Source organism: Muscardinus avellanarius (assembly GCF_963383645.1).
Source record: "Muscardinus avellanarius genome assembly, chromosome: 4".
Taxonomy (NCBI): Eukaryota; Metazoa; Chordata; class Mammalia; order Rodentia; family Gliridae; genus Muscardinus; species Muscardinus avellanarius.
This window is the reverse complement of record NC_137789.1, coordinates 103,675,272-103,697,140: the sequence shown is the minus strand read 5'-3', so window position 1 is coordinate 103,697,140 and position 21,869 is coordinate 103,675,272. Positions and strand designations below refer to the sequence as shown.

The following is a 21,869-nucleotide window of genomic DNA, read 5'->3' as shown; positions in this document are numbered from 1 at the left end:
AATAGATTTTCTTTTTTCTTTTTTTTATTTTTTATCGTGGTGCTGGGGATTAAACTCAAGAGATATGCTCCCAGCCCTTTTTTATTTTGAAACAGGGTCTCACTAGGTTGTTGAGAATCTCACTAAGTTGCTAAAGCTGGTCTTGAACCTGTGATCCTCCTATCTCAGGCTCCCAAGTACTGGGATTACAGGCATGTATCACCAGGCCTATCTGTGGACTTTCTTTTGATGCTGCCTTTGCTGCTGGGGACACAGGGGCAGGCAGGGATCTTGTACAGGTGGCAGAAATTAGTTTACCAAATATCAATGCACATTTTTGTGCTTTACTGAGGTCTTGCTTGGGTGGCCTGGCCTGTCTCCCAAGATGCCCTCTAGACTATAACTGGGGGATCACCAGGTATGTTGGGGCTGGCAATAGGCGGAGCCATTACCAGAGCCAGGCCATCTGTGGGCAAAGTGAGTGTGTGTCGACCTTGTCTTTGCCTCCCAATATAAATAAGCTCTTGCTCACCTTTGTGGAAGCACAGGGCCCTCCTGGTACATTTTTGAGAGAAGTGTGGGGAAGGGGCACATTCCTCCATCATCAGATAATTATGCAAGGAATATTGCTGAGGGGGCGCCCTTGAATTTGGGCTGGGCAGAGGTGGGGATCAGGATGGGAGTTTCCCCCTCAGAGGACACCTTTTGGTCAAGGCAGCTGCTTGTGGCCAAGTGGGCAGGAGGCTGTGGCGTTGCCAGAATTTCTGAAATTTTCAGAAGCTGGAAATCTACATTTTATTTGAAGCATGCCTGTCCCAGTCCTTTCGGCTGCTGTAACAGTGCACAACAGCCTGGGTGCTGCATAAACAACTTACACTTGTTTCTTATAATCCTGAAAGCAGGGGGCTAGAGGACTGGGGTGCCAGCAGGGCTGGGTTCCGGTGAGGACGTCTCTGTGTGCAGATGGTAGGATCCTCAGGTGGTGGGAAGAGAGTAAGCAAACTGGCTCTCAGCTTCCTTTATAAGGGCCCTGATCCCATCTCCAGGGCTCTGCGTTCATGACCTGACCCCCCAAAGACTCTGCCTCCAAACTATTGCCTTGAGGGCTAGGAATTTAACATAGAAATTTTGGCTGACAAAAGACTTCAGTTCATACCAATTTGCATCTTTAAAATGTTGTCTCCAAGCCAGGCATTGTGGCACATGCTTGTAATCCCAGTATTTATTTGGGAGGCTGAGGTGGTGCATGCTTGTAATCCCAGTATTTGGGAGGCTGAGACCGGAGGATCATGGTTGGTGAACAGCCTCAAGTACTTTGTGAGGCCCTCCACAACTTAGTGAGACCCTGTTTCAAAATAAAGACTAAAAAATAGGGCAGGGGTATAGCTCAGAGGTTGAATGCCCCTGGGTTCCACCCTCAGTCCCACCCACATACAAAAATTCTGTCTTCAAGCCAGATATGGTGGTAATCCCAGTACTTGAGAGGCTGAGAAAGGAGGATTGCCAGCTTGAGGCCAGCCTTGTCAATTTAGCAAGGCCCTCAGCAACTTAGTGAGACCTCTTTCTCTCTTTCTTTCTTTCTTTCTTTCTTTCTTTCCTTCTTTGTGTGTGGTAGCGGGTATTGAACCCAGGGACATTCTACCTCCAAGCCATACCTGCAGCCCTATTTAATTTTTATTTTGAAACAGGGTCTTGCTAGTCTGATGGGAGTCTCATTATTTGCCAAGGCTGTCCTCGAACCTGCAATACTCCTGTCTCAGCCTCCCAAGTACTGGCATTACAAGTGTGCTCCACCATGCCCAGCTGAGATGCTGTTTCAAAACAAAAAATAAAATAGGGATAAGATATGTAGCTCAAATGTAGAACGCCCCAGGGTTCCATCTCCAGTAAACACACACACACACACTCTCTCTCTCTCTCTCTCTCTCTCTCTCTCTCTCTCTCTCTCTCTCTCTCTCTCTCTTCCTCCCTCCCTCCTTCTAAGTTTTAGGGCCCAACTGGCCAGCAGTGGCCATACAAGCTGATTTTTCATATTGTGGTCCCCACTGGACTGGGAGGGGCTTTGCTTCCACTCCTGTCTGCGTTTGGAGTCCTTTTCCCTGCATGCCCACCACCTACTCACCTGCTCCCAGCACAGAAAGCAAAGCCCTGCTGCCGGGGCTCATCCTGACCTTCTTCCCCTCTGTGGCGCAGGCCCCTCTGGCCTCCGGGAGCAATGGTCTTTTTCCTCTCCAGCAAGCTAAGCCATGTTGGAAAAGGAAAGAAGTGAACAATTACCAAAAACCTCCGCCTGTGCCGCCAGGCAACCTCCTGTCTCGGCTGTTTCACCCTGGGATGCAGCAGCATCACAAGCAGGAGACCCGGTCAGATGGCTAGTGAGCACGGCAGAACAGCCGATGTGGCTGGGAGGTCTTTGTGTTCTTAAAGTGCCTGTGCCCCAAGTGGTGGCTCTTCTGAGCTGGAGATCCTGGGGCTGCATCCAAGTCTGCTAGTGTCGCGACCTCTCTCTCTCCATGGGCGCCACAGCCCCCTGGAGGTGTGTTTGGGAACTCCACTTCAAGACAAGGAGTGGGTGAGGTACACCTGTTCAGGTTGACTTCTGACCCCATCCCTCCCATTGACGCTCGGTTGTTTTATGGGATCTCATGCCTTTTCCTTTCTCCCTGAGCTGCAGAGATCAAGTGAATAGCCGCATGCGGGCCTGGAGAGGATCCTTATTTTCTAGGGCCCTGCTCAGCTCAGTCCCAGCAGCTCTGGGCTGTGACCCAGTCTCCCTCACCTTTCTGTTGGCTGAGGAACATCAACCAAGCCCTGCTTCTCTTGGGCCTGAATGCTCCTTCCAGGGCAGCTGGCCACTGAAGCTACTGGAGGATCACGGTGCATACTGCGCCCCAAGGCTCCTGTCTGGCTCCCTTTCTAAGTGAAAAACTGAGGCTCAGGGCAGGGAAGTCACTGGCTCATACCTCTCCAACCCAGGTAGGTCTCCCCTGGGGATTGCGGGGCTCCTCTCCTCAGCACCCCGAGAAGCCCTTCTTGCAGACACAACTTATTTGTTTTTCTGGGGGAGCACCTGCTGGTAGGAGGGGCAAAATGAGGCCGGCCCTGAGTCCTTCAGGGGAGGCAGCTGAGCTCACAGCAGGACCACTGGAGTCTAGGACCAAAGGGAGCCAAGATCCGTGGCCCAGCCCACCTTTCCAGGCTTGCAGCAACAGACAATGGACCCGGAAGCAGTGAATCTAAGTTAATTTCAGCTCTCACATTCAAACTCGTGCAGGTGTCCTTACCCTGGGCAGCACTTGTCGGGATTATATGGCCCTGGACCGGAGATAGCAAATGTCCGGGGCACTGGTCCCCTGTGACTGAGGAGCTAAGCTGTGGCTGTGGTTGTCTGAATCGCACCAGCCCTGGCCAGGGTGGTGTGTGTGTATAGTAAATCCAGGGCTCACAGTACCCCAGGGCAAGATCCATTTTTCCAGGGAGCATGTGGAATGCCCCAACCCACAGTCCCAGGGATAACAGCTCAAGGGGTGCTTTGTGCTGTATTAGACCCAAAAATTCTGGGTTTTTGGTCCTTGCCTTTTGGGTCTAGGCATCGTGATGGATGTGAAGTCCTGGTCTTGTGGACACTGAGAGAGCTTCCTGGAGTGTTGATAGGACAGCTTGGAGCTTGCTGAGTTCCTATAAGTAGGAGTCCTTGAAGTTCTCAGACTTTTTAGTTTTATTTTTAAAATACTCTTACTGGTGCATTGTATTACACATCATAGTGAGGTTCAGAGTGATACAGAAACACACGCATATGTCACTTGGTGCAGGTCCCTTCGCCTCTCACCCTGCTCCGCCTCCCCTGTACATATTAGTGCGATAGGTGGTGCTGTCTTCGTGTGTGGACGCAGCATCGTTTGAACTGTATCTGTCATTCCATTCTCTCCCTTTCCTCCCCACCTCCCTCCCCACAACCCCTCCACTATTCTACTGGTCTCTCTCCCCATTTGTCTGAAGTCCCTTTTGTTCTCTGTTTTCTCTCTAGTTTCCACATATGAGAGAAAATATATGACCCTTGACTTTATGAGACTGGCTGAAGTCAGCATCATTGTTCTCTAGTTCATCCATTTTCCTGCCAAAGGTTGTTTTATGGGTATTCACCTCTGTGAAATTCTTCGAAAGTGTTCTGAAGATGAGAGTGCTCTTGGAATACAGTGATTCCTCTGTATCTGCAAGAAATTGATTCCAGAATCCCCTCAGATACCAGATCCACAGACCCTCAAGTTCCTTATCTAATCTGGTGTCATATTTGCACATAACCTGTGCATCTCTTTCTGTATTCTTGAATCACCTCTAGATTAGTTATCAGGCTTAATACAATGTAAATGCTATGTAAATGGTTGTTGTTATACTATATTGTCTAGGGGATAATAACAAGAACAAAAGTCTGTCCATGTTCACAATAGATGCAATTTTTTTTTCTTGAGTATTTCCCTGTTTTCCATCATGCCTGGCTGACCGCATGGTGCAGAAGCCATGGTGGATACAAAGGGCTGACTGTGCTGGCTGTCAGTTCCTGGGGAAAACAGCATGAGAGGGGAAAGGGGAAGTGGAGACGGCGAAGGGCACTGAATGCAGAGGGATGCTCTCTGACCCCCAACACCGGGCTCTTGGGGTACAGCACAGCATGGCGGTTGCCAAGGCCCACCTCCTATGTGTGTGGGATGGGCAGACTGGACCCCAGCAGCTCAGTGTCTGTGGCCCAGAACATTCCCGTGGGCTTCTTCCTCCATCCAAGATGAGCATCCGTGGAAAACTCCACAGAGCGTCCAGACCGTGCATTTTTGTGTTTAGATCCTTGAGGGGGGAACAGTGACCCAGAAAATATGCCGGGGAGGCCGGGCATGGTGTTGCACGCCTGTAATCCCAGTACTTGGGAGGCCGAGACAGGAGGATTATAGGTTTGTGGCTGGCCTCAGCAACTACCCTGTCCCCCCCCCCCAAAAAAAAAAAATGGGACTTGGGGTTTAGCTCAGAGGTAGATAGAATGCCCCTGGGTTCAACCCTCAGGACCTAAATGAATACATAAATAAATAAATACATAAGCAAATAAAAATAAATAAATAAAAAAATAGTGAAGGGGAGCATGTCTTTCAGCTTCATTTAGAACTTTGGCACGGACTAAGAAGCCATTAGTGGATGATGCTGGAGGATGGTTTATTAGGAAGTTAGAGAAGTCGATTTTCATTCCTTGGACATACTTGTAAAGGACAGGGCCTGGGGTTCAGAGCAGCTGGGTGACCACTGTCTGTGAAACATCCCCACAGCTCAGCGTGGTCATGGGGCATATTGAGATCTGACTTAGTGGCTCTGTCCCAGCCCAGGAAGATGGGAGTGATTGAGAGGCAGCTCTGGGGCCAGAGTGCTGGGGATTCCTGTGCAGAGGCTCCTTGTTAGAGCACTTGGGGTGGGGGTGGCGCATGTGCAGGCAGCTGGGGCTCGGGTAATGGGGAGCAGGGATGCGTGGAAGGTGGGCAGGAGGTTATGGTCTCTGGTGCGGGGGCTGGGTGCGGGGGCTTTACTTTCCTGGCAGTTCCTGGGCCAGCAGGAGGCTGTCCCCACCTGGCTCCCTATCTCAGCCCAGAAAGCAGCTCACCCAAACCAGGGCTGGACCAAACCAATAATCCCCAGAGAATAGCGGCAGAGCGATGGTCCCCTGGCCTCCCTTCCTATACCTTCTTGGAAAGGTAAGGTAGCCCCAGATGAACCAGGTGAGGCCAGCCCAGGGGAAGGCTGGAGGCAGTCAGGTTACAGCTGCATGGATCCTGGCCTTGTCTTCCTGGTCGAGGCTCTGAAGTCAGCAGGGACTGAAGGAGATGCTCTAGATAATGCACCTCCAACTATCTTGCATGCAACAGTACTTAGTAGATGCTAGCAACTGGAGCAGCAGTTCTGGTCCCGCAGAGTGTAAAGAGCGAGGAAGGCAGAGGGCAGCCTGGGAGGCCCGGGCTGCTCAGGTGAGCCAAGGACATGCCCTCCCTGCCCTGAGCTTCCAGGCTAGGCTGCAGCGCCAGCTTCTGTGACTGACCACACTGTATCGGCCAGTCAGCATTTGCCCAGGAAGGCGCAGCTTAGAGCCAGAGGTGGTCTCTTCCCCTCCAGGCATGCTAAACCTCCTGCCGCCATTCCTCTTCGGTTACTTTTTCCTTTGTGTTGTGATTTAAAAAAAATCACAATTTCTGAAAATGATTTTTATAGTTTTGGTGGGAAATAAAATATTCATTGGAAAATTTGTAAAGCGTGTACCCAGAGCTTTCTGAGTGATGTTGAGTACACATGTTACCACTTGACTTGCACCCTAGAGGCCTTAACACCATGGGTTTTGTTCCTTTCAAGTCGCCTTGCTTCCTGCCACATGCTACCTCTCTATTGACTTTCATGGTGATTCAGGAAAGTAGGCATTCTGAAGCACTGTAGAATTTAATTTTTTTTTTAAGGTACTAGGGATTGAACCCAGTATATTCTACCTCTGAGATATACTCCTAGTCCTATTTTAGGTTTTTTTTTTTTTTGTGGGTCTTAGGATGGAACCCAGGAGCATTCGACCTCTGAGCTACACCCTTTGCCCTATTTTTTATTCTTTATTTTGAAACAGGTTCTCACTAAGTGATAGAGGGCCTCACTAAGTAGCTGAGGCTGTTCGTGAACCACAATCCTCCTGTCTCAGCCTCCCGAATGCTGGGATTACAAGCATGCGCCACCATGCCCGGCTCCTATTTTAGTTTTTTCAAAACAGAGTTTCCATAAATTGCTGATGTTGGTTTTGAACCTGCAATCCTACTATTTTAGCCTCCCAAGTACTAGGATTATAAGCGTGTACCATTGTGCCTGCTTAGTCTTGGCTGTTTTGAATTTTAGGTATATAAATATATGTTCACACATGTACTTACATATATACATATATATATTTAAATATTTACATATACACATATATACATACAAAACACCAAAAACATGCAATCATATTATTTTTTGCTTTGTTAATATACTTTATTTTTCTATAGTTCACAAATATACTTAATAAGATTATAACTTAGTTTTTTAGAAATACGTAAATGTGATTATGTAATTTTAATTTTTAATTTTTATTTTTTCTATTATGTAGTGTTTTTTATTTATTTATTTTTATTTTGAGTAATTTTTTTATTTATTCTTTTTATTGGTACACTGTATTCATACATCATAATGGGATAAAAACTTGTGTAGACATACATGCACACGTCGCCTAGTTAGCCCCTACCCAATCCCCACCCCATTCCCTCCCCATCCCTCCTTCCCATGCTTGGCTTAGTGGTTGACATCTAATATTATAGCAATTTATCCAAAATTAACAATGATAATCTCACATAACAGATTCATCTGTCTGATATCAAACTTTTTGATCATATGATCTTTGACCAAAACATCAAGCAATGATCAAAGATCAACCAAGTATCTGATGGTGTTCCCATAAGATGTCATTGCCAAGTGATGCTGTTGTGATAACTTATGTAACTCCGCTATGTGACGTTTCCACCACAAGATAACTGCCTAACAGCACTTTTCTCAGAACATACCCTATTGTTAAGCAATGCCTGGCTGTATATAAATAGAACCTTCCAGTGTATATGTTTTGGTGTTTGGTTTCTTTGGCTTATCATTATGTTGGTGAAATTTATCTGTGTAGTATAGTTAGGTTTAGTCATAGGTTCTTTATGATATTCTGTATACATGAGCAGATCATCTGTAAATATAGTTTGCTCTTTGAAAAAAAAATCCTATACTTTTTTGCTTCCCTTTTCATGGTCTGGCTGTGCTGGTTAGGACCCCTGATGTGGTCTTTTATTTTTATTTGTTTTATTTTTGGGGGGACCAGAAATGAATATTCTATTCCCCACCAAAACTATGTTGTTCAGGTGAGCCTTGAACTTCTGGGCTCAAGGAATCTTCCTGCCTCAGTCTTCTAAGTGGTCTCTTAAAATTATTTTAAAATATTTTTTTTATTTTTTAACTTCTATTGGTGTAATGTAATTAAACATTATATTGAGATTCAAAGATATAGAAACATATATGCACAGAGCACTTGGTGTGTCTTCTCCTTATCCCCCTTCCTGAGACTGGGAGTGAAACCTGTTGTATGGAAGTTATTTGACCAATTTTCACCCTCGTTCTTCTCTCTCTTCCCCTTTCACTATTCTACTGGTTGTTCTCCTCATTTGATTGAAGTTCCTTTTGCTTCCTCTTTTCTCTGGCTTCTGCATATGAGATAAAACAAATGGCCCTTGACTTTCTGGGACTGGTTGATCTCACTCAGCATAATGTTCTCTAGTTCTATCCATTTTGCTGCAAATGATATAATTTTGATCTTTGTGGTTGAGTAAAACCCCACGGGGTGTGTGTGTGTGTGTGTGTGTGTGTGTGTGTGTGTTGTGTGTGTGTGTGTGTGTGTGTGTGTGTATATATATCACATTTTCTTTATCCATTGATCTGTTGATGGACACCTAGATTGGCCCCATAATTTGAGCCTGGCATGCCCTAAGGGGACTCAATTATGAGAGTTAGGCAGCTGTCAGGCCCCAGGTCTTACCAGCCTTCCTAGGCTGTCCCTCGGATTGGCTTTAATCAATAAAAAGCAGCAGACACTGTGCCCACCCTGAGTCAAAGTGTAAGTTTTGGCATCCTTTGATTTTATACTCTTAGAATAAAACCACCATGCAACCCCAGCCCAAGCCAGCCATGAGAGAGAAAGCACACAGAAAAGGGGGTGGGGGAGGGCTCAGCTTCCCAGTCTCCCTGTCAAAGCTCCATTCATATTGTAACACCATCTTATACATCTCAAGCCAGCAACCATCTGACTGCAACCTCATGGAGGCATCAAGCAAAAGTAGCAGAAGAACCATCCAGCTGAGCCCTGCCAATCCTTAGATGCACGAGTTAATCATGAGGTCTCACCTACGTGTGTGAGCTCACCATCCAACAGTCATGTATTCACGCAGCAACCACTGCCTGATGGGGGTCAGCCTTCTGTTTTCATGGGTTCCCCATGCATGGATTCAACCAACCACAGAAAGAACATATTTGGAGAGCGGGGGGAGGGATGTTGAATCTGTACCAAACATGGACAGACTTTTTTCTTTTTATTTTGTAAACAGTACAGTATATCCACTATTTACCTAGCAATTACATTATATTAGGTATTATAAATAATATAGAGATTAGTTAAAGTATATGGGAGGATGGACATAGGTTCAGTACAAAATCTGTACCATTTTATATAAGAGACTTGAGCATCCTTGGATTTTGGTATCTTTAGGAAGTACCCAAACAATCCCCCAGACACCAAAAGACAACTATATTAAGATTTGGAAAAGTCACCATTAATTAAAATTGTATCAAAATATAGAATGGAGAGTATAAGAAGAGAAAATTACCACCAATTTCCTTATGATTATAAATGCAAAAACCCTAAAGAAAATATTAGCAAACCAAATCCAGCAACTTACAAAAAGGATGATATGTCACATCTAATTTGGGTTTATTTCAGAACTGTGCAGTTGGTTTAACATTTAAAAGACCAATCGACATAATTCACCACACAAATGTATCAGGAAAGAAAAATCAAGCAGGCAACTCAACAGCTGCGGAGTTTGATGAAGTACAACATCCATCCAGTCATGATTTTGTTAGAGTAATAAAATGAGGGCAAAAAGAAAATGGTTTTCCTTGATAAAGGAGGTCTTAAAAGAAATAAAGAAACGACACTGTGAGACTCTGCGTGCTTCCTCATGAGATCAAGAGTATGACAGGACAGGCCATCTTTAGAAAGATGGGTGGTATATGCTTCTGTTCATAGGGAATGGCCACAATGGTAATGGCAAATGTCCACTATGTCTTGGAGATCCCTCAAAAGACTAGGAATGGAGCCACCATACAACCCAGCCAAACCACTCTTTGCTATCTTTCCAAAGAAATTAAAGTTAGAATATGTAGTGATAATGCGTATCCATCTTGTAATGGCACAATTCACAACATTCAAATTATGGGGCCAACCTAGGTGTCCATCAACGGATCAATGACTACTGTTTGTTTAACCCTGAAAAAATATACCTTCTACAAAATGGTGTATATTTTGCATATAACCTATGTCCATTCTCCTGTGTACTTCAAGTCACCTCTAGATTACTTATAGTAACTGATGTAATGCTAATACTAGGTAAATAGTCGGCATACCATATTGTTAATAGAATAACAACAAGAAGAAAAGTCCACAAGTCCACCTGCACTGGCCCTGTGGACATGTTCTGGCGCGAGGCTGTGGTCGGGGTGGTCAGTGGGACTGGCTCCATCAGTGAGTGGTTGCTGGGGGAAGGACAGGAATGTTAAGATGGTGTGCTCACATGTAATACTTGGAGGGAAGACGGGGTGGGATTTAGGGTTGATGCCACCAAATGAACCTGTAATCAGCCTGGGGATTTCAGCATGGATCAGACTGGATGACTCTTAAAACCATAGTTTTTCTTTCTATGGGGTACTGAGGTGATTTGGAACCTGGGAGATGGCAATTTGGGGGATCTTAAATATGCCACCCTTCAGGAAGGGCAGGTTTTCCCTCCTTCCCTCCCTCTCTTCCTTCCTCAATGACAAAGAGTCACTGAGTGTTTATTTTGTACCAAGATGGCACAGTTTGGTTCTTGGGTCAGGAGTATGGAAGTAGGGCTAGAGAAGGGTGTTCAGAGAAAGTTTGGAGGTAAACAGGGTAACCCCCCCAAATATAGACACACACTTCTTATAGTGAAAATACCTAAAAGCCATAGAAAGGGAATAGGAAAGAATACTCTAGGGGCTCTGTGGCAGAAGACGCGGTATCTAGGTATGAGTTAGGCCTCACAGTATAGTGCATTCGATTATATGAGCATACTTAGCCACAGAAGCTAAAGACATACTTAAATACTGTAGGTATTCACCAATATCCCTCTCCAGATCTCTTGTGAGCTATGAGGAACTGGTATTATGACTTCCAAAATATGTATATTTGCTGGGCGTGGTGGTGCATGCCTGTAATCTCAGTACTGGGGAGGCCGAGGCAGGCAGATCGCAGGTTCCAGGACAGCTTCTGCAATATAGCGAGACACTTAGGAATCTAGTGGAACCCTCTTTCAATCAATCAATCAATCAATCAATAAATAAATAGGGTTGAGGGTATAGCTCAGAGGTAGAACACCCTGGGTTCAATTTCACACACACACACACACAAAATGTATATTAATTTATTTATTATAAATATTATTATTTATTATAAAGTGAAAAGAATGAACTATGGTATTGGCGTTCAGACTAGGGTATTGGGTTAAATACTAAGAGCCATTTTCTTGTTTGGCTCTTAGTATTTAACCCAAACATTGCAGGGGAGCACAGAACAGGAGGGCGCCGTCTGCCCCCCCCAGCAGATCTCAAGTACCCTTACGATGAAAACGTGCTATTGGCAGAGACGAGACAGAACTAACTTAATTTTTTCTGTCAGTCTCTGCAGTAGATCAATTAAACTGCCGAGGAGATCAAATATTTCAGACTGTATTTATTACATTAAGTATTTATGCTCAAGCCAAGCCTCTAAAGCATGATGTCATAGGGGTGGAGGCCGATTCGATCAATTCAGCAGAATTTTCTGTAACTTAATGGAAATCTCATTGTGTGTTTTAATTTAGTGTCCAGGAGGTAGAATGTTTCCCAAACAAAGCGATTCCCAGGCTGCGTTTAAGGGCCAGATGGCTGTCGCATGGACGGGTGCTGTCACAGCTGGCTGGGCCAGAGGGGTGCAGTTGTGGCTATTCAGGGGGTTTGCAGGCTGAGGGCTGGCTGGACCCCAAGGGGACGCTCACGTTGACTTCAGTTTCTAGAGCAGGAGATGGATAGAATGCTGCTGGGTGAGTTTCATGGTGCATCCTTAGTCTTGGTTTCTGTTGATACTTCAAGAACAGCCTGTAACTATTAACCATCTTGGAGCCCTCACTGGGTGCTGAGGGTACAGTCTTTTTCTCAAGCAGCTTCCGTGATTCTCTGTTCTAAAGGGACCATCTGACTCCATTGTGACACACTACATAAAAGACATCTTTATATTTGGTACTGGGGATTGAAACCAAGGGGCATTCTACCTTCGAACTATACCTCTTGCCCTTTTAATTTTTTTTAAATTTTGAAACAGGGTCTTGCTAAGTTGCTGAGGCTGGCCTCAAACCTGTGATCCTCCCAAGTACAAGAATTACAGGTATGTACCACTGTGCCCAGCTTCTCACAGTCTTTGAGATCACGCTTCTTCAGGATCAAGGTGCTAGCAGATCTGGTGTCTTGTGGGGGCCATTTCCTGGCTCCTAGAGGGCATCTTCTTTTGATGTCCTTGTTTGGTGGAAGAGCTAAACCCACTCTCTGGGGTCTCTTTTCTAAGGGTACTAATTCATGAAGATTCTGCCCTCGTGACCTTCCAAAGGCCCTATCTCTCCCCACCATCACCTTGGGGGTTAGGGCCTCAACATAAGCATTTTGGGGAGACACAAACTGTCAATCTATCACACACACACACACTCAAAAATGGGATCATGTTCATTGGTTGATTCTTAACCTGCTTCTTAAACTTAGTGTTTTATATTTGTCTTTTCATGGCACTAAATACCCTCCTTTAATGCCACCATCCTTGCTGCAGCATGTTCTGTAGAGGTGACTAATTTAGTCAGCCAATTTCTGATTATTGGTCCACCAGACCAATAGTTTCTCGTTGCTGTGTGCCACCCTGGAATAATTTCCTTCGTAGCTAATTTAAATTTTAGCCCACTCATGAGTATAGATTCTTGATATATTAAAAAAATGCAAACAAACAGAAACATCACCCTTTTGCTATTCCCTTCTAGGACCCTAGAACCCCAAGTCTGCCTATCTAGTACTTAAAAGATAAGATTTTGAATATATGTCTGACTTGCTTCTTAAAATTCTCTCAGCAGAATAAATTATTCTGCTTTTTGGTCAGATGAGAAGGCTTCACTGAGAAACAAATACAGCCGTATAAAAGTTCAGGAATTGTCTGTAATCCAGGGCAGGGCAGACAATTCGCAACGCCCTCAACATTGCAATCTCCCCTCGGCCCTGGGTGTCCTCCCAGGTCCTCAGAACAAGTCAGCTTCCTTAGGGGCCATTGCTGTCAACTGAAAATTGGGATATCCTGTGAATTGTGACTTTGAATTGTCCTTTAATTCATATGTAGCTATGGAAATAACCATTGTTACTGACCTAATCCTAACAATTAGATTTGGCACCAATCACTTTAGATGATTTATCCTAAAGAGGAGGGCATTAAGTCAAGGAAGCCAAAGCTTGGAAAGATGGGAGGTCCTGATTTGCCAGGGCTCAGCTTATTTTTGTATTAACGATGACATGAAAGCATGCCTTACAGCTGTACTGGTTCTTGCTTTCAGTACGCTATTAAAAAATTATATGAGATAGTCAACATTTTATTCTAAAGTAGGTTTGTGTTGCATGATTTTGCCCAATGGAGGCTAATGTAAGTGTTCTGAGAACACTGAAGGTAGGCTAAGCTCAACTCTGAGGTCCGGAGGTAAGGTGTGTGAAATTCATTTTCTTTTGTTTTCTTTCTTTCTCTCTCTCTCTCTCTCTCTCTCTCTCTCTCTCTCTCTCTCTCTCTCTCTCTCTCTCTCCCCCCCCTCCTTCCCTCTTTATTGTTTTACTGGGAATTGAACCCAGAGGCATTATATATCTGAGCTATACTCAGTCCTATTTTATTTTATTTTATTTTTTAAATTTTGAATCAGGGTCTCACTGTTGCTGCCTATCTATTAGACTCGCTAAGTTTCTGAGGCTGACCTTGAAATTACGATCCTCCTGTCTCAGCCTCCCATGTACTAGAATTATAGGTGTGTGCCACCGGGCCTGGTTTATGATAGCCTTTTACCTGATGGAGGCCTTATCAGGAGGAAATCGAGGGGCAACTGTGGCTGCTTCATGGTGGGTCCAGGGGTCAAAATTCAAGCCCCGTCTTCTACCTGCTCAGAAGCACCCCAATTTTTAGGCTTTCCATAACAATGACTTGCTTTTGGGGATGCCATGTCCAGGTGGCAGTGCCACCTCTGTGGTATGACAGTGACGGCTACTGAGCCTCTCTCAGGGTGTAACTAGCAGTGACCGTAACTAGCAGTCGTGAGTGGTAGGGTTTCTAAAGCCCAGTCCTTCAGGCCCTGAGGAGACAGCTTTGGGCCGTCCTGAGGTGTTCTACTCTTCTTGCCCTGTACTAAATAGACCCGGGTTACTGTGCATTTTGAGTTTTTTTGGCTACTTTCTTATTTTTTAAATTTTGTTTGTCTTCTTGATAATCTTCACCAAGCTGTCATCAGCAGCTCAATTCCTTTCTATGAGGTGTCAGTCTTGTACATCAGATGGCTTCTGTTAGAAATGCACTTAGAAGAATGCTGAAGCACTTGGTGAATACCGCATGCACACTCGACTTCAGGGGTGAAGTGCACGAGGTCTGGGGACCAGAGTTCTCACTCAGTAACAGTTGTGAGTCAGCCGCCCTGGGGCCACAGAAGACAAAGCTCCATTTTGTTGGTTCACGTTCTCAGGAGTATTCTGGGCTTGGGAAATTGTTTGGGCAGGTGGCAAATGGTGACCTCTTGGTACTGTGAAATTTTTGAGAAATCAAGCGTAGTTTTATAAGGATCCTCTTTGTGGAAGTCACTTTTTTTATACTAAAAAGAGTGGTTGTAGGGTTTAGGCATGGTGGCATATGTTAGTAATCCCAGTACTTGGGAGGATGAGACAGGCAGATCACAGCTTTGAAGCCGGTGTTGGCAACTTAGCAAGATCCTCTTTCAAAATAGAAAATAAAAATGCCAGGTGTGGTGGTGCACACTTGTAATCCCAGCGCTTGGGAGGCTGAGACAGGAGGATCACACAGGTTCGAAGCCAGCCTCAGCTACTTAGTGAGGCTCTCAGCAACTTGGTGAGACCCTGTTTCCAAATAAAGTATAAAATATGTCTGGGAGTGTAGCCTGGAGATAGAAAAGCCATGGCATTCCAGCCCTAGTAGCACCAAAAAATTAAAAAAATAAAAATAAAGAAATTAAAGAGGGTTTGGGGTTTAGCTTATAGGTAGCATGCTCCTGGGCTCAGTCCTAGTACCACCCCCCAAAAAAGTTGTAGGATTTAAGGAAGGTGCTGGTTGTTGTAAAACTAATTAATTGATTTATATTTTTTGTGGCACTGGGGATTAAACCTGGGGGCATTCTACCTCTGAATTATACTCCAAGCCCTTTTCAGTTTTTGCCTTGAAACAGGGTCTCTTGCTAAGTTGCTGAGGTTGGCCTTGAACCTGCGACCCTCCTGCCTCAGCCTCCCAAGTACTAGGATGACAGGCATGCTTCTCTGTGCCCAGTAGCATTCCCTTCTTTTTAACACTTTTTGTTATTCCTTTGCATAGTCTATTATTATTATTATTATTATTATTATTATTATTATACTGGGGATGGAATCCAGGGGACTTCTACCTCCAGGCTACACTTCAATTTCTATTTTATATTTTATTTGGAAACAGGGTCTCACTAAGTTGCTGAGAGCCTCACTAAGTAGCTGAAGCTGGCTTTGAACCTGCGCGATCTTCCTGTCTCAGCCTCCCAAGCGCGGGGATTACAAGCGTGCGCCACCACGCCCGGCCTTTGCATAGTTTTTAACCATGGAGTCTGTGGCTTTACCTGGTCTGCAATTTCCCTCTGTCTAGTTTTGGGGGTGGGTTTGGACTGATCCCTGTGTATAAACTCACACACTCTTATGTTTGCCACAGAGAGTTAGTTAATGCATTTCTCTTAAGCTGAATTACATCTGGGTTTTGAGGGGCCACACAGGTGTGACCTAGCAGGTGTAGACTGTGGCTCAGGGAAGGAGCCCTACCACCTTGTGTTCTACAGGAGGTCATTGTCACCACAGAGCCACACTGTGCACCGGTGCCAGGGCAACTCACATTGGAGCACATCCTGGGCTGGGGCTAAGGACCAGCTTCCAGGTGCACAACAGCCTGTATCCCCAGCCGCACTCCCTTGGGCCTTCAGTATGTATATGCGTCTGGGCTCTCCAGCCCCTGGTGGCCCTTTCTCAAATGTGCCCAGGCCTATTTCTAGTCTTCCCTCTTTTTTGTTTTTTAGCTCCCTTTTAAAATTAAACTCATGCTTCTGTATTTAAAAGAGACTCATATCAGCCAGGCGTGGTGGCGCACACTTAAAATCCCAGCATCTGGGAGGCTGAGACAGGAGGATCACGGTTCACGACCAGCCTCAGCTACTTAGGCCCTTTGCAACTCAGTGAGACTGTTTCAAAATAAAGAATAAAAAATAGGGCTGGGGGTGTCACTCGGTAGAATGCCCCTGGGTTCCATCTCCAGTACTGCCAAAAAAAAAAAAAAAAAAAAAGAGACTCATGTTAATCAGGTGTAGTGGTGCACATCTCCTGGTGTCCCAGGAGGTTGAGACAGGAGGACTGCAAGTTTGAGGCCAGCATGTGATAACTTAGTGAGACCTTATTTCGAAGTAATAAATAAAAAGGGCTGGGGGTATAGCTCAATGGTAGGACCCCCTCCCCCCACTGCCTAGGTTCAATCCCCAGGACCAGGAAGAGAGAGAGAAAGAGACAGACTCATATTCACTGTAAAAAGTGAGAACAATTTGAAACAGACAGAGAGAAAGTGCTCAGCTCTGGCATCCTCCTCCCAGGAGGGACCATCCTTAATATTATGCTGTCTTTGTATCTTAGGTTTGCTTAGCCAGCGAGTGCCCTTTGGGAGGGGATGAGGAGGGGGAGCACAGTCTCCTGGGGGGTGGGTCCTCCCTGGAGGTGGGTCCCAGCCCTCAGGCTCTCAGCTCTTGGTGACTGCTCTTGGGGCGTATCTCGATGGCCAGTGACAGTGCTTGGCTCTGCCGGTGTAGGAGTTACTAGAATCAGCAGAGCAGTCAGGACTCTGACCAAGCACCTCAGGCTAGCAGCCTGCATGGCATGCAGGGTGGGGAACTGGTCCCCAGAACTCCCTGTGTCCCTTGGCCTTGGGGGCGCGTCTCACACTCATTTAGATACCTGTTAGCTGCAGTAGCAGCCTCTTGCTGAAAGCCAAGGCGGGAGCAGCACTCACAGGTACGGTTCCCTTTATTTATACCAAGGCTGCGAGCAGGTACTAGCCCCGTCTTTGCAATGAACTGTGCAAACTTGGAGCCTCAGTTTCCCTACCTGAACCAGTAATGCTCACCTCTGCGGTGGTGGACATCATGATGGTGAGAGGTGACAGTGGTTTTGGTCAGGGTTTGCAAGGAAAGGAGACATCCGGGAAGGTGCTCAAGAGGACAGGAAGGTGCTGGGCCTGGGAGGACAGGTTGGGCATCCCAGCGGCTAGTCTAGCTGATGCCGCTGAGGCCACCCTTGAAGGCTCAGCTCTGTAAGGGGGTGGGTGGCCTCGAAGGTCCCAGTGGGCATGGCCATCGTGTCTCATGATTACTGCCCCCGAGAAGCCTGAGGGAGGGTCCCAGACTGTGCTCAGAATGCAGGACAGCAGCACGGTGCTCGTTTGCAATCTGTAGGCATGTCCCAGACAGCCGGGGAGGTGGGGACATCGGGGTCCTGGTGGACCTCAGCTCTGGCTCAAGGTCCCATCCGAGATCCTAGCACAGATTTAATGTGATTTTTAGGAAAATGGGTGGAACTAGAGAACATTACGCTTAGCGAGATCAGCAGGTCTCAGAAAGTGAAGGGTGTATACTTTCTCTCAAATGTAGAAGCTAGACAGAAAATCGGAAACAAAAGAGACTTCAAATAAATGAGAACAGAGATCAGAAGAAGAGTGAAAGAATAGTGGAAGGAAGGTATGTAGGGAAAAAGTGGGCTTGAGGAGAAAACCGGTTCAATGACGCTCCATCCACATGTGAAGGTCTTGCTACCAATCTCACCAACAGGTGCAGGAGGGAGAGGAGTGGGGAAATGTGGAGAAGCACACCAAGCACTGGGTGTACTTTGTATCACTTTGAACCCTACTGTGGGATCTAGCACAGCATACCACTGTCCAGAGGAAATGTGTGGTGAGGGGGAGAGACACTGTTTTTTTTTTTTTAAAATAAAAATAAAATAGGATGTGTAGCTCAGAGGTAGAATGTCCCCGAGTTCAGTTCCCAATAACACACACACACACACACACACACACACACACACCCCAAACAAACAACACTTCCAGTGTCCCTTAGGGGCGTCTGGGCACAGGGAGCATGGGATGCCTTCATTGAGTTCTCATAAATGAGATTCTGTGTCATGGGTATCAGTCCATTTTATAGAAGTAGAAACCAAAACTCAGAGAAGCCAAAATCTTGGCCTAAGGTCACACAGCTGGTTGATGGGAGAACCAAGACTGACCAGATCTTCTGGATGCTCTGATGCTCCTTTAGACTGTCCATCAGGTCAACTGAGTTGTGGGTCTTTGGGGTCCTTTTCCTTTTGGTGTCTTGAACAAAAGGGAATCAATCATAAATCTCCTATCCTGACCATTTCCCCCACCGTGCCCTGAGGGACAGAGTGTATGGCGACAGTGATGGGAACCTGTTGTTTTCCCTCCTCCAGGGGGCCCGCTGTGCTCCTGCTGTGTCCCGGACCCCATGGGGCTCTCCTTCCTTCCCACCTATGGCTGCCAGAGCAACCGCACGGCCAGCGTGGCGGCCCTGCGCATGAAGGCCCGGGAGCATTCGGAAGCTGTCCTGCAGTCGGCCAATCTCCTGCCATCCACCAGCAGCAGTCCTAGCCCAGCCGCCAAGCCAGCGCCCCCTGACAGCAGCCAGGACAAGACCCCTCCCTCCAAGGAACAGAGCGAGGGAGAGAAGAGCGTATGAGGGTCCTACGTGCCCCAGCCCCATGCCCTCTCCCTGTCCCCATGCTTCTCCCAGCCTCAGCCCTGCAAGCTCTGAACAGCAAGGAGCAGCCTGCTGCCCCTGCCTCCTCAGCTCTCTTGGCACCAGAGGAGTCTGCTTGTGGGACTGTGTTGTCTTGGCTTCTTTGGCAACAGGTCCCCCTGGCACTCAGTAGTGCCAGGGCCCTTTCTGTGGTGAGGCCCCTGGGGTAAGACCCCAGGCCCAGGTGTCTTAGAAGGGAGGCACGTTTGCTCACCCCACTGCTCCTCCTTTCCCCTTCCTGGGATGCCTTTGAAGGTCTTGTCATCTACGGGAGATGCCCAGGGATAAAGTCCCATGCTATGAAATGGGACAGTCCTCGTCACATTAAGCACCATAGAACTGGTAGAATCCCAGTCAACCCTTGGCTTCCCTCAGCCAAGAAGTGCGGTAAACTCTTTTTCTCTTGTTGGACGGTATTGGCCGTGGGCTTGGTCAGAGGTGAGAAAAATGTGGGGTGGGGAAGGGCCGACAGGACTTGGTGCTCCATCCCTAGCAGATCTCACTGGGTTCATCTCATCAGACGGGTCATTGGCTCCCTGAACAGGGGGCTGCCATCTTCATACTGCGGGCAAGGAGCAAATGTGGGTCCCTATGGCCGAAGCTTTCTCCTGAAAAGACCCAGAGGCTGGTGAGAAGTTGACCGATTAGAAGATGAATCTCTGGCCCAGCAAAGAGTGAAATCCTCTGCGAGGAAGAAGCCCTCTGGGGCTGCAGTGTCCTGGTTTCTTTGGCAGCAAGTCCTAGTGGCCCTTGGTGAACCCTCCTGTAATACTTACACATCTGGATGGACCACCTTTCCTCAAACCCCAGGCATGGAGGCCATCTCCAGTGGTAATGTTTTTTTTTCCCCACTCAAGGAAACAGGAATGGTGTATGTAGGTACAGCAATGAAGCATAGGGAAGATGGCTTCCCCCTGGAGCAAAGAGAATGAATCCCAAAGGGCCAAATTCCATAGTGGCTTCTGTTCTGGTCAGTGTGCCTGCTTATCTCCAGTGGAGGATGACTTCGAAGAGATCGGTGGGAAGATGTGCAATAGAGAGCCGGGCCCCTCGCCGGTACCCAAAATATTGTGGTTTTTGGTGGCTTTGCTGATGGAGTTCCCATGCAAACTGTTATTGTTTATATGATGATTATTTTTGTTTCATTATTATAATCAAAATGTTCTACTTTCAGATCCTTTGCCCTCTTTTTAGCATCCTCCCTCAGGACCCCCCCTCCCAAATACTCTCAAGTGTATCCTGTCTCGTCTATGATGACTGCAAAGCATTTGATAAAACATCCTGTCTCCTTTTAAAAAAAGTCAACTCCTTCTTCCTGCTGTATTTTGCTTGTTGAGTACAAGGATGAAATGATTTGCCAAAAAGCGGCAAAGTCGCTTCCCTATCCCTGTAATTACGAATGTTCGGCTGAGTGACGCAAGCTCCAGCCCTCCTGCACACTAACTCTTCAATCTAATTGTTTGATTAAACTCGTATTTCCTCCAGAAAGGTACATAAATAAGTGAACTGTTGGGCAAATTAAGAATACTTAACAGCATTGCATCCGAAAAGTAGTTACGCTGATTAAATTTTGTGTCCTTGAGGACTTTCAGGAAATTACTTTTGATCGTCAATAACACAATTAAGTAAACTACACACACATTAGCATGAATAATTGATAAGAAATTATGTATTACCACGAAGCACTGATTTAATAATTCATGACGCGACACTCTAGTGACTGTGCAAAACTGGATAACATCGAAAAGTCTGCCTGACATTACGGAAAGAAAGGAAAAAAAAAAAAAGCCTCTGCAGAGATCTCAAGTACTTAGTTTTGTTGTACAAAGGCAAAAAAAAAAAAAAAAAAAAAAGTAACTAATGCATGATGTCGTTTCTGTTTGTTTAAATACCCAAATAAATTTAGAAGAGTTAAAAGAAAGACCTAAACAGCTCAGGTCCTGTCTTTGTTTCTCCTGGCCCTGGGGCTGCTGGGCTGGGTGGAGTCTACTCTCTCATCAAAAATGGAAACCTTTCTGAAACTTCCAGGTGGAGGCCTTGGCTCAGGAACTTTGTAGCAGATGCTGGGAGGAGATGGAGGCCTTGGTGTAAGCCAATAGCCTCCCCCACCAGGTACCCAGCCTGCAGGAGTCAGTCCTGTCCCAGAATGGACGGACATGACCTTGCCCTGCAGGGCCATCCTGGTGAAGGACCCTTTCGGGCAGCTGTGGCTGGAGCCTTAGTAGGCTGTTCCTGTCTGCAGAGGTTCATCATGTGATCATAAAAGGGCAGCCGGGCTTTAGTCTGGGAAGGAGGCTCAGGCCTCAGGGATTGATTAATTGATTATTATTATTATTCATTTATTAGTTGCAGTACTCCAGTAGTGCCTTAATGTGCTCTATGTTATGGGGAGGGAGCCTAAAAACCACTGGAGTCATGACAGGGCAGAAGCTCAGTCTCCTACAGGATGACGGCTTTGGGAGGACAGGGAGCAAGGGCAGTGGTCTTGGCACAATGCTGCGGACCTCACGGGCCCCCTTCTGCATCCCTCGGCTGGCACTTTCTTTAGGAATACCCACTGCCTGGCATCTTAGACTGTTACTGTCTCACAGCCTAGGCAGAGGCCAGGTCATTCAATCCCAATAACTGCCCCATGAGGCTGAGCACTCCTAACCCAGAAATCCAAAGTCCCAAATGCTCTAAGATCCTAAACTTTTCAAACACCAACATGGTACCACAAGTGGAAAATTCTACACCATGAGGGTTTGTTTTATGCATAAAATGATATAAAATTACCTTCAGGCTACGTGTATAAGGCAAATATAAAACACGTATGAATTTTATGGTTAGACTTGGGTGCTGTCCCCAGGATATCTATTATATATATATATCTAAGTATTACAAAATCTAAACAACAAC

At 46.3% G+C, this 21,869-nt stretch overlaps 1 protein-coding gene across 1 annotated transcript in view; it reads left to right on the top strand.

The window, feature by feature from the left end:
* Positions 1-18,911, top strand: part of DRGX (dorsal root ganglia homeobox) — a gene marked incomplete at both ends in the record, with an annotated part of 30,150 nt that extends 11,239 nt beyond the window's left edge. The window contains one exon of the mRNA XM_080694582.1: positions 18,646-18,911. Coding sequence (XP_080550708.1) covers positions 18,646-18,911 — 266 coding nt within the window. The remainder of the gene's footprint in view (positions 1-18,645) is intronic.
* Between the last annotated feature and the right edge of the window lie 2,958 nt (positions 18,912-21,869).